The sequence below is a fragment of the Thalia democratica genome, chromosome 1 (genome assembly GCF_965202585.1).
Source record: "Thalia democratica chromosome 1, ktThaDemo2.hap1.1, whole genome shotgun sequence".
Taxonomy (NCBI): domain Eukaryota; kingdom Metazoa; phylum Chordata; class Thaliacea; order Salpida; family Salpidae; genus Thalia; species Thalia democratica.
Genome location: NC_139165.1, coordinates 106,895,133 through 106,909,314, shown reverse-complemented (window position 1 = coordinate 106,909,314; position 14,182 = coordinate 106,895,133). Strand labels below are relative to the sequence as shown.

General features: G+C 25.3%; 1 protein-coding gene across 2 annotated transcripts in view; it reads right to left on the bottom strand.

The window, feature by feature from the left end:
- Window positions 1-14,182, bottom strand: part of LOC145832421 (uncharacterized) — a 40,781-nt gene that overhangs the window by 17,343 nt on the left and 9,256 nt on the right. For both annotated transcript variants that reach the window (XM_082939739.1, XM_082939746.1), the window contains exons 4-5: window positions 13,958-14,108; window positions 6,134-6,207 (exon numbers count right to left, since the gene is read on the bottom strand). In XM_082939739.1, coding sequence (XP_082795865.1) covers window positions 6,134-6,207; window positions 13,958-14,108 — 225 coding nt within the window. The remainder of the gene's footprint in view (window positions 1-6,133; window positions 6,208-13,957; window positions 14,109-14,182) is intronic.

Below are 14,182 nucleotides of genomic sequence, written 5' to 3'. Positions count from 1 at the left end.
TTGTTAAGTACTAAAAATTCCAGTACTGAGTTTCAATGTTGACTTAATGGTGATTTTTTTTTTCAAACACAGGTTTTAAAGCTTAGATCAACCCAATAAGTTTAAGTACTAAACTTGTTATATTTAAAGGGATAATAGTTTAAGGAAAAATGAATACACAAGTTGGAATTAATACTTAGAACTTTATTTCAAAGTATGTTACGTTTAAAAGATAATTATTTTTTAACAAATGCATTAAAAATTTTTTGTCTCAAGAAAATTGACAACATGACATACTTTAATTTTTTTGTTAAAAATTAACGGCAACTTGAACTAATTAAACATCAAAACAAAGTCAGTAAAGTCGAAAAGCAAACAAGATAAAACTTTTTTAGTCAGCAATAAAATGCTTACAAAGCAAATAAAAACACCAACAGTTAAAAATTAACCCATTGATCTATTTTACTAAGACATATAGTACAAACTAAAGTATTCATGTTTTTATCGGTAATTTTTCCCAAAGATTAACCATAAATCCCATTATAAGCACAACGTAGTTTTTACAAACGTCACAAAATACTGAGCAAATAATAACAGCTACAAATTAAAAAAGATAAACAAACATGTTTACCGACAACACATCCAGCACATTTCTCCTCACTTAAAAAACAACAACACTGCATCGAATAAAAAAACAGAAAATCAATTAACATTACTCACAGTCGTTACTCATGGCAACGGGTAATTTACGAGGGGTGATGAATCATCGTCGCCATAGTAACTAGAGACCCCTGGAGGCTATTTGTAGTAAGTGCGACAACAAAACGTTATATAACCTGCTAAACTGGCTAATTTTTATCAAAGCGCGCTTAGTAGGTTTTACATGTTTTTATGACACTTTATGTAGATTAAATCAACTGTGTTGAGTGAATATTTTACATTTAAATCACTTAGTTGTTTAAAATTAGATTTGAACTAGTTTTTAAGTTCGAATACAGACATGATTGATAAAGTTACTGATTTTTTTAAATAATTGTGATTGCATTAATAACATTTTAAGATTTATCTAAATTTACTTTTGTTGTTATGTACTACTTGGATTTTAATGAATTCTTGTTTTATAAGATGTTATGAAAAAAAAGTCCAAATTTGCTTAATTTTTTTTTGCAATTTTAAATGACGTAGTTTGTAATTGAAACTTTGAATACTCAAGGGAAATTTGCCGGAATATTATTTAATTCAAAGTAGATGAGAAAATTTAATGTAAAGTTGTCAAATTTTAAGTTTTTAAGTGGCCCTTTTAAAGTTTATTTTGTCAATAAAAATACCTTAAGAGCACAACATTTATTAAAGTTTAAGAAATCATAAAAAAAAATGTTATTTTGACTGTAAACTTGATAAACAATATTGTAGATTATGCTTTTATTTCTTAAATGGTAAAGTTGTAGTATTTGTTTGTTTAATATAATTAAATTAGTAGAACACTATTTGTGGCATTTTATAATTAAGTGTGAAAATTGGCTGACCTTTTGGCAAACTAGAGAACAGTTTACAATAAAATTTAGCCTAACAGTTTCCTTTGAAGCGATAAAATTAACTATCAAGATTTTATTAGTAAAGATTAAAAGGAGAAACGAGTTTCAAGCGATAAATCAAGATAAAGTAAAAGAATTCTATCTTCCGCGGTGGAGATAAAGATTTTGTTACGTCATTCGGATTAGTATTTGTAGTGGAAATACTTTTGTAAAGTTTTATTGGTCAGTGTTGTACGCAAAATCTTATGTAACTATTAAATTGTTTACCATTCATGAAATACATAAAGCCTACTTGGACCTTAATTAAACATTCATTAACCTGCATTGATGCCGTAAAAATTGTGTTTACATTTTGTTATTTTAATAAACCCTTAAAAATTAAAAACGCATTAAAATATTTTTTCGTAGGACAAAGTAATTTAAAACTAATTAAACTTTATTGCACGTTGATTTTAGTAGTTTCTTTATAATTTTTACATAGTATATTAAATGTATATAACCTTGTTACGTAGGTTTAAAACGACCAACTAGTACTAGTAGAAAAATAGTTTTCTTCACTAATTGGAAGTTAATAAAACAATTTGTAGATTCACGCAAAAATTGTTCAAAATTATTAATTCTAAATTCTTACATTTATATAGAACAATACTAAATTTATACATGCTTAGTTTATGTTTTAAATACAGTTGGTGCTTTGAAAAACAAACATTACAAACACTAGGGTGCAAACAATTAAAAAAAACGTTTTAAGTACAACTTTAAAAATACTAGTTAGCTAAACACAGAACTTAAACTGACAAACAGTACAAATGTTCTGATCTACTTTCGTAAGATGCTAATCTGTTAGGCATTGTAAGAAAAGGTTTAGTAAATGAAAGATAACCAAATAAACAAAAAGATGTTTTTTTTTGTACTATCTGTGTACAACAGCTTTAAAGTACTAAGAAATAAAATCAACAACGAACTACGAGATACTAGACTTTCGCTTAAATGAATTAAATCTATTATATTGCATAGCAGGTAACAACCAATGATTCGCCGTGTATTAAAAATTCACTTCCAATTTATTATATGTTTATGCAAACAGTAGTAAAAGTTTGATGCCCATGCAAAAGAAATTTATCTGTTAGCCATTGTAAGAAAAGGTTTAGCAAATTAAAATTTAAGTGATTAAAGATAGCCAACTTGTTTATTTTTTGTGATTTGTCTGTATACAGCAGCTTTAAAGAGCTAAGAAATAAAATCAACAGCGAACAACGAAATGCTTCCGTTCGAATAAATTTATTTGTTTTGTCTTTTTTTTACATTAAAAATCTATTATATTCTTAAAACGTTACATTTGATGATTCACCGTGTATTAAAAATTCATGACGCACATTTTTAAATTTTCTACTTTTTTAATTTTACCACAATTCAATCCAACAAAATATCAAAAGTACATAAAGTCAAATCAAACAAAGCTTAGTGAAGCGCACAAAAAGCCCCCTTTAACTTAAAAATTAACAAAAGTAAGCAGTGGCCCCTTCACAAAGGTAGTAGTTTGATAAGTTTTATTGTTAAAATTTGTACACGGATTACAACGAAAGAAGTAGGAACAAATAAAAGTTAATAAATCTGAACACGCATCTTTTGGTATGTAGCAAATTAAAAGCTTCACGTTTTTAATACATTAATCACAGCACGTTTTAGCCTTCATTAAAACACTTCAAATAGCCTTTAATTGCCGTGTTGGTAAATATCACCTTTATCACAACAAGATCAGAAAATTCAACTTAAAACAATAAAAAGTTATTAAGTTTGGTACAGTTTACATGCGGTTATAACCAAAAGTCACTTTTTTGAAGTCCATAAACAAGATCTGGTCAAAAAACAAACTTTAAACTATTTTTTTAATCAAACCACAATAATATATATCACACTAGAAATTTGATATTGAAAAATTATTTTTAAAATGGTAAGGTATAACATAAAACATATTAAAACTTCCATACAGTAAACGTCTAACCAGATCTACCTAATAAACAAATAAGCAAAAATATACTAACATAAAACAACAGTAGAGTATTTCAAAGCAACAAACTCATAAAAAGAGAACAAACGTATTAATATTAAAATACAGATATTTCCGTGTAGTAAACATCAAATAAGATCTAATTAAACAACAATGCGGAAATTTGTTACAAACATAAAACATTAGTAGAGTCTTTCAAAGCAAGAAACAAATAAAAAGAGTACAAATGTATTAGTATTAAGATAAAAATGTATTTCGTATAGTAAAGTAAAGTAAAACCCCTAAAACGCCACAAAACTACGAATTTGTCACAACATGAAACGGCGGCGGTTATTACGTCATAACGCCCCGACGCACGGTGGCGCTGTTGAGAACAGAAGTTAGAGTGGGGGGGGGAGAAAATATTCCTGATGAAATGTTGCATTCATGCCGCTGTGTGTAAAGTTCAAGTTTAAACTGAAAGCGAAGATGAATAGTAACAACGATGTTTCGTATATACTAGAAACGTGGGTATAAAGTTTTTTAAAATTGGTATTAAAAAACAAACTTTATCAGTATGAAGTTTGACATAAAGACAAGAAATTGGTTTTGCTGATTTTAATATGCTTGTGCTCGTTTGTTGCGCAAAGTTCAAGTTTAAAATTCACATATTGGAAAAGGTTGAGATAAAAATGAAAAGTTTATCAGTCGGATGCAAAGTAGCTAGAAGTTTCTTTGATGTAACAGTGTTTTTATGAAATTTAAAAACATCTGTTTCTACATGAAGGAAAAGTAGAAGGTGGTAAAACTATTTTGAAAAATTTATCAGGCTTTCACTGCATATTTGATTGTAATATTTTTAGAACTGTTTTCAAATGTACACTGGCTAACAGTTAAAACTAATTAAAACGGGTTGGGGGTAAAAGTAAACTTTTTAGAAGTTTAACAAAACGACAAAATGTGGTGTATTCAAAATAATTGCAACTTAGTTTTATCGTAAGTTCTTTTAAAGTATTGTTACACTAATTTTAAACAGCTTGAAATGCCCTGTTTTGATTGTTTATTACTTGCATTTTATAGACCTCATTTGATCGTTAGTAAACGGTTGCTTGGCCAAAGACTTATTAATTACTAACTTATAAAATTTAGCTCTTCATAATAAGTTTTTACTTTTTTATAAGGAAATGAAGGTTACTGATTTAAGCAGTGATACTTACTGTACATATTAACTACTATTAATGAAAAATTTTAGTGTTTCTAACTAATTATAATATAAACTTGAAGTTTTTCATTGACTTGAATTTATGATATCAGAATAAAGCTGCAAAAGAAAAACTTTTTAATCATTTGAGAATTACAGTTTAATGACAACCAATGGTTTTTAATTTAAACGTGAGTACCAAAACCTAAAAAGTAATAAATCATTAGTTGGGTTATTTAAAAACATCAACTATAACCTTAGAGCCTAAACTAATCAGTATTAATCACAATAAGCCGAAATCAAATTTTACTTATATATCTTTATTAAAACACATACATATAATAATTGGTGCAAACTTATCTATCTAAATTTCTTACAGTTTTATTCTTATTTCAATTAGATTTTAAAAGACATTTACACAAGTATATAACTTAAGTCAAGCTTTCAAATATATACCATACATTTTTTTTTATATATTATGTACTTGAAAATAATTAGACATTCTAAATCGCATTAAGTTTTTCAAAAATTTTATGGAACTTAACTTGTAATATAGTTTAGTTAAAAATTTATAAAATTTATAAATTCCCTAAACATGTTTAGAAAAAACAATACAAGTACATACTATTATTCAGACAAGTTATGTTACTAAATTAAGTTTGGTCAAACTAAAACTTTAATCAGCAAGTTATTGCAACAGTTTTAATCATCATACTTATGAGGTAAACTTCGGTGTGCAAATTTACAAAGTGTTAAATTTAAATAAATATATCATTCATTAAACGATTTAAAGTCTTAAAATCAAGATTTCTTAAAATCTAACAAACTAAGTAATAGTTATGTTACCACAAAAAATATGTTAAATTTAAAAGTAGTGTCTTGTAAAAAGTATACTAGTTGTATTTTATAGCTTAATGCTAAATCTTAAAAGAATATTTATTCTATACGGTACCATTCTATTTTACCTAACTTTAACGCATAACAAAGCCCAAAAATATTTGATAGGTAAAGACAACTATGCATAATTTTTTTTTAAACAATAAAACAAATAAAAAAACTCACAGAACAACTAAAAAACCATTAAAACTTATTAAAATACTTAGAATTTAAAAAATTAATCTAAATTAAACAACACTATACACCACAAGAAAAATTAAGAGACTAGTTATAACAATTTTTGACAGTACTATAAAATTAATGGTTTTTTAACAGTTATAGGTTATCAAATAAAATAAATAAAACAATTCAGAGAGAAAATGAAAAAAAAAACATTTAAACTAGTTAAAATACTTATAGTTTAAATTAAATTTAACGCTAACAACATCAGACACTACAAATAAATTAAGTGATTAGTTATAACAATTTTTGACTATATTATAGAGCTAATAGTTCTTTACAGTTTTAAATAAAATAAATAAAACAACTCACAGAGCTCCTGTTGTCCGGGTTTATTTCTAATCTTGCCATTGGGCTTGCTGGGGTCGATCCGAACGTGTCCGATACTATATAATTGTTATTATTAATATATATCGAGGCTTTGGTCTCGGGTACTAAGCATTTAAGTTTTGATTTTTTCGATTTTTTAGATCTTGTTTTCATTGTTTACATCTATTACAAAGTTTACTAAATTATAAAAAAAATGTGGTTATTTTTAGTTTTACAGACTTTTTCTAACTGAAACAGTTCTTTTTAAATACAGCATATGATTATTATATGAATTACTTAAACGCAGTCTTATTAGAGCTAAATTTGTTATAATATTCTACTTTTACTCTTCCATTGTTATTTTTTTAGAAATTAGGTGTAAAAATATTTGTTTTTTAGCACTAGTTATAGAAGATAATATTTTTGCACAGTAGTATTAATGCAGGTAAAAAAATAACTAAAACATTTTTAAATTTTATACAGTAACACAATAACTACAAGTTTCACACAAAATTTATCTTCCTTTTGCTTAATTTTCATTTTTTTATTTTAATAACTTATTTTTTAATTTTTAGATTTAAGTAAGTGAAAAGCTAGTTAAATTTTGCTTTTTAAGACCATCAACTTTGTACAAACCAAGTTTTCGATATAAAAAATCTAAAAATAGCAAATACAGAGACCAGATGTTTAAGTTTATGGTTGTTTTATTTGGCTTTAAACTTCAGTAAAAGGTTAGAGAACAATTTTTTATTTAATCTATTCATAGAGTCGTATAATTCACTACCAATAAAATTCAAAGTTCTATGATAGTAATTAAAATTTGGTCTTTATAAAGGTGTATTTTTTCTAATAAAACTTAATGATTTATTTTTAGGTGTTTAGCATTTAGTTATTAAAATTAGGTTATTGAATAATTGTCATTAAAATCGAATAAAGAAGCTTAAACACTTTTTAAGTAAAATTCAAAACCTCAAACTTTGGTTTTTATTTATCAATAATGTTAAAGTTCATTGTTTAGTTTTTTACAATAATTGATTTAATTTGTAATACTTAATCTAACATATGCCACTATCTTTAGAAAATAAATTTGTGATTGATAACTTTGGTAGTGTACTTATACAAAGTTTCAAACCACTTTTTTATATCACCAACAATTAGTTTACATTTAACTAAAATCAATCTAAATTTTCTTTACTTAAAGCTTTAAAGTTAGTTTTTTTATTAAAAGAAGTATTTAGAATAATTTTAAGTTCTTTATGTTCTAGCTTTAAAATAAAAATAAAAAACAAATGTACCTTTTTTAAAATAAATACTTCTGCTTACTACAAAGCTTCGGTTTGGTAATGGACTGAAAAAACAACTAGCTGACTATTTCAACAAAAAATCTAAACTCATAATTATGATTACATAATATCCAGTTATCGAAATGTTTAAACAAAATTAAAATTTTGAAGTAAAGTTTTACTGTTTTAGATAGTAATTAGATATTTCAAACTTTAAAACTTTTGCAGTACTATTAAATTAGAATTAGTGCTAAACAACAAAATTTAGTATTTCAAAAATTGTATATTTTTAAAACTTTATGAAAACAGACATTAAATTAATGATTGGTTAAAATTTTTAGAAACATTTGGTTGTTATAAACAATACAGTAAAAAATGTAGCACAGTTAAGCAACACCATAAAAGTTAGGAGCATTTAACCTTATTCTAAATCAAACAGTTAACTTCTTAGTTTGTTATTTATCGTAAAAGCAAACAAACTGTTTTATAGGTAATTAAACTAAGTTAAGAGAATTCTCTTCAATTTTTGTTTACTATATGAACTAATTTTTTGTTTACTTTGAAAAGACAAATAAATTAACTCAATTTCTTCAAACCTGTTTACAAGAAAGTTTTTCGACAACGGTAACACAAAGCAACAACATTAAATTTGAATGTTCATGTTAAAGTTAAGAAACATAATCTTGAAATATTTTTACACTTGTCAATACCAGTCTAAACTCTAGACTATAAACCAATCACAACAAATTATTCAGTTTTGGAAACTAATTGTTCGCTTTGTTTTTGACCTTTTTTAGTTTAAATATAGATTTCAAAAGTTTTAGAAATACGTTTTTACGTAACGATCAGATTTTGAAACAGTGATAATTTTTTAACATTTTTGATTAGAGATTAAAAATATAAAAATTATTTAAAGAGTTTTATACATCGGGTAAAACTAATAAATGATATTATTTCACATTTGATAAACTTGACTTTTAGCTATATGATATATTTAGGTATATATCAAAGTTTAAACAAAATTAAAATAAAAATAAAAATTATTTCAACAAACATTGTTCGTACAGTCTTATTTACAATGCTAGCTTTCGACAAAAACCTTGGCTAATTACCCACATTTTATTTTTATTTGCCAACTTAATTTTCAACTCGACCAAAGTCCAAACAAACGAGAATTCGCAAAAAATTTCAAAACTACTTTGAACTGAATTTCAAACAAACAATAATTCTTTCCACAAACACAACAGCGAAGTTATCTGTTCTTTTTAAGATAAATAATCGTGATCCACATCCGTTATTTCGAACGAATTATCTGCAGCAGATACTGCATACAGCAAATTAAAAAGGTGTAATTAGCTGGTAATGAAGTTGATGAAACACATTTGGATCCATCAGTCACGAAGTGTGTGTGGTAGGTAGTGCTATAAATAGGCAGTTTGAATGGTGGGCACGCAAGTTAAAAATAAATCAGTGCAAATAGAAGTGTAGAAGGCTTAAGTGATGTATTGCTTATAATGAAGTTAATTTTTTTTTATTCAAACGTTAATAAGTAATTTCTTATTTTTAAACAACTATAAATCAAAATATATTTTTGCTGTTTTGCATGTAATTTGTTTTTTGTTTGAAATATAATGTATAGAAAAAAGTAATTTAAACTTAGATGCTTTCAGTGATGTGTTGCTTGCCCATAACATCAGATATATTTAGATTTCTATTTGTATTGTAATTATTAATTGTTCAATTTTAATCAGTGCTTTGATTATTTTAAGATGGATGTATTTTGTTGTCAAATGTTAATCACGACCGTTGTTTGAAATAATACGCATTTAGTTTTAATGTATATTGAGTTTTAATGTGTTTACCATCTACAAGCTTATCTCCTTATTATGTGGTTTTTGTAATCTTGCACGGAAAATTGACCTTTTATAGTTAATACCGTGGTAATACCAGCTTAGATGAGTAAAAAATTATTTGTAAATCATAAAAGTTCACGGATAATTTAAAACGACATTTGACTTGAGCCTGTTTTTCTCTACTCGTATAATTTATTTTTATACTTGGCAAAAAGACTCATCTTTCAAAGCTTAAAAATAAGTATAAAACCATTTCAAAGATACTTTTGTTTCTTGGCAACCTGTTCATTGAGAGTTGCAATAACTCATACTTTCAAAACAAAATGTTTAACCAAACACAAAAATTTGTTTTACTTCTAAATATAAACACAGTCTAAGTAAAAAAAAAAACATAAAAAAATCTTTTTGTTTTTGATTTACATATGTGATGATAAGAATTGTTTGTTTTTGATCTCCTAGGTTCAAAGCCCACCATGAAGCTTTTCATATTTGATGTAGAAAACTGCTTTTAGTACTTTCTTTAAAGCTTTTATCAAACAAATTTTTATCAGCTTTAAAACGCTTTTGATGGTTAGTTGTCTTCTCAAACCATTAAAATTATGCATTTCTTATTTACATAAAGCATTTGAAAAAGTTTACATGAGCAAATTACTTGGATAAGATTTATATGGTTTTACAATTTTTTAGTTATATTTAGAAGCATCGAAGTTCCATTAAATAATTAAAAACCTATTATAGTTTAATTTTAACCTTTTGAATTTTTTACTTGTAATTGAATATTTTATCAACAGTAATTAAGCTCATTATATGTCAAGTCAGTTTTTTTTAAATAAATATAAAACCTTGTTATTGTTTGTATTAAGCAATAAGAGATTATTCAAGTATAAATACAAAACACTACTATATTAAAATAGTTGAGCAAGTCTATTTTATTTTGATTTTATCAGTTTAACTACAAGGTATTCAAAGTTGAAATATTCTAAGTATGTTTTCATGATAACACTGTTAATAAAACTTGAACTTGGTTTAACTTTGATTGCGAGATTAACTCCCTTTGTTTAACAAAAACATTCTCAAACCACACAGAGTACAAGTGCAAAAACGAATAAATTTCTCAGTTTTGTATACTCAAACAATATAATAGCTTAACACTATAAAGTAAAAAAAAACTAGACGTTCAGATTTTTACAACATACAACTGTTCAATGAATACAAAAAAAAAACTAGAAAACTTTGAACGCTTGACCAAAAATAAACTGTTTTTAGTTATTGTATATGTTTAGACTTTAATTTTTAAAATATATATTTTTAAAGTAAACAAAAAGTATGCGTTTAAAAACAAAAACAACCTTTTCTACTGTAGTTTTACAGATTTAAGAATATACCTGCTCAATTCTTTCTAACTGACAGAAAAAACGAGTCTATATTTAACTTTATTTATCATACCAATATTTATATATATATAATACAAATGGTCAAAATTTGGTTTCACCCGAATGAAACTCCATGACTTTTAAATTCGAAACCGTCTTACGTTGTATATTGTATAAATATATATTTTACATAACGCTAGACAGGTCTGTTTTAATTTAACACATATTCCAATTATTGTATTAATTATGTATAAGCACTTATATTTTTTTTATGATAATATATAATTTCAATTTCAAGGTAGTTTTTAGTGTAATCAGAGTTTTGCATGTTTTAAACAAACAAGTAACTAAACCAGGTATTACCCAAACGCTAAGAATTTTTGATCAATTGTATATACATTTTTTAACAACGTATAAACATTTATGAAACCTGTAATTTTACTGTAGTTTACAAACTTTATATATAACTGTTTATATATTTTATTACTTAAATTTTCTTACACATTTAAATGTTTAACTTTAATTTTTATTCATTTTGCACAGTTTTTTATTGATAATGACTGATGAAAAGTCGAAATGGAGTCTAGTAAACTATCAATTTGCAATGTGTATTTCTTTAAATTGTTATTCAAAAACTCAAATATCCCTTCATGTTTTTTATATGTAAAAGTAAAATCAATCTAAGAAAGTATCATGTTTTACAGATTTATCTAATGTGTTAACGCACTTTTGATCGGATCGCATTTGTTCGTTACAGTTTTTAGTTTAGCTGTTTAGAAATATAGAAAAATATAGACCTGATTCTACAAACTAAAATTGCTCACCTACATCAAACGAACTTTGTTAATTGTGTTAAGATATAAAAATGTATTTAAAAGCCTAATAGTTAAAGTACTAAAAAAACATTAATATACATTTAGAAAATACTTTAAAAGCTTAAAGTTTTAAAAATATTACAAGTAATGTAATATTAAAAGACAGCTAAAAATAAATGCTATGAAACACTTAGGAAATTTTTTCTTTTTAGTCAAACAATGCTGAAAAGCAATATTTTAAATAATGTTAAAGTAAAAAAAAAAAATCACTCATACAAAAAATAAGTACTTAATATTCAAAAATAAATTTCTCACGTTCTGAAGTACTGTTATGCGAAAATATAAAAAATTAAAATTTTGTTTTACCAGAAACTGATACAGGTTAAACACTTTTGTTATGTCATAAACTGGTTTAAAAAAAAAATTTACAACTTTTGGTTTTTAAACCCAAAGAAAAATTAAAACAATATATAATGTTATCTCAAAACTTTTGACCATTTAAACAAAGACCTAAAACAAACGTAGACTCTAAAACAAAAAGGCTTCAGTGAAACATATAATAACTACAAATAAAAATAATATTATAAAATTATAAAAATCGAGTAACTCACGGTAACTGAAGTGATTTGCAAGGAACATTTGAAATTGACAGTCCTAATACCAGTAGAGCCAACGAAGAATAACTTAAACTAATACCAGAAACACATATATATGTAATTTTTATACTTCCTCAAACAGTTTTGCAAACTTGTTCTAAGTCTAACTTCTCTAAATTGTTTTGTTTTCCTTTTCCCTATACCTATATGCATGCAACAGGAATTGAAAATTGTTTTTTTAATTAGAGGTTATTTTGTGTCCTTTAACTTTGTCTTTTTGCTAAAATTCATGCTAAAAAACGCTTAAAATGTTAAATGCAATGCTGCAAATTTTTGAAAAAACAAAACAATATGCAAAAACTTTGTAAGCTGCTTGAATACTACCTAATGCTAACTGAAGCTGTTAACGAGTTGTTCAAACCTTTTAACTAAACCATGATAACGTTTATAGTATTTTGTCGTGACTGGCTAAATATAGAAATAAATGTTATATATATACCACATTTATATATTTATGTGACGCAATAAAAGTTTTTATTAGATTCATTTTATTAGAATCGAACAACTTTGATTTAAGTTAAGTTTAACCTTTGTTAGAAACATGCTTAATAAGTATATTTAACCACATCAAAGTGTTCTGCTTAATATGTATATATGTATATATATATATATATATATATATATATTTACAACAAATACAATAATAATAAGATTGCAAAATTACTTTTTTTAATTCAAGTTCAACAACACTGCTAGATTTTAACAAATTAAAAAAAATAAATAAAAAATTTCAATAAAAAACAAAGGATTAAAGTAGTTACAGGCGTCTACTAAAAAGAAGAAATAAAAAATCATTCTCAAAACTTAATAATATAAAACAAAAATACATTTCAATCAAAAATTATAACTGAAATTTAAACTAAAAGTTTTTATGACTGTAACAAAAGTATAGAATCTTAAACTTAAAAAAAATCAAGTAAAACAGCAAAAGACACCTAGATTTTTTTACTTCTTGAACTAAACTCAACAAAATCTTAGCGGAAAATTTTGCAAAAAATACTGAGAATTATGAAATGTTTCTTTTTTAATTTTTATGTCAAAAAAAGAGATCAAGTACTCATAAAAATGCAGACAAAAAAATACAACTTTTTAAATCAAAACAAAAAATACAAACTTTGTCTCAAATTAAAAAAAAAAAACTTTTGGCCGTTAATCAATAGGTCGTAAAAAAATACACAATTATATTTTTAAATGGTTCAGCTTTCACAACAAGAAGTTATTATTTGTAAGTGCTTGTTAAACTTGTTTTTATTTGTTTCATATTAAATGGCGTTTGCCTACCATAAATAAAGATTGTTTTTAGTCTTGTTTTTTTATTGTATTGTTTTATTGTTTCAGCTGGGATATAAAAATAACCAGATTTTCATTAGAAATGGCATAGTTTACTTACCTTTTTAGCTTAGTTTGTTTTTTAAAATTTCTTAATTTATGAGCAACTTTCAAGCTATATACTTTTTTATGACAGAATAAAAAATACTGTTTTTAACTTAAATGTTTTTATTTTTTACTAAGAAAAATAGTTTTGATAGTTTACACAACAGCCATTTAGATTGTAAAATTAAATAGTTTTATGTTTTCTTATAACTACCTTTAAATTGCTTTTTGATAGTAAAAACCTGAAGTTTAATTAAATTAAATCAAATTAAGTCAATTCTTAATTTTCAGATTCGTTAATTTCGTGTAAAACAGGTCCACTAACATTGTATAAAAATATTTTATAAGCACTTAGCAAACCTCAGCTAATAATTACAACTTATAATAAAATAAAAACTACTTTAAATTTCAGTTTACCTAGTTTACTAGATTAATATACATGTTATTTAAAACAAATAAATATTATTACAAACCTCCGCTGATTCTTCTGACTGGCGCGCTCGCTTGCTGCGCTGTGATTCGCTGAAAAGTAGTGATGCTCGACTGTGATTGGCCGAAGTTACCGCCTTGCTGTGGCCTTCCACCTTGCGGCATCGACGATGGGATCAGTATTCCCTGACCGCTCTGTAATAGTATGTTTGTTTGTTTTAGATATTTTCTTATTCTATTCAAGTTTAAGTCAAATATGTCAGTTCTGT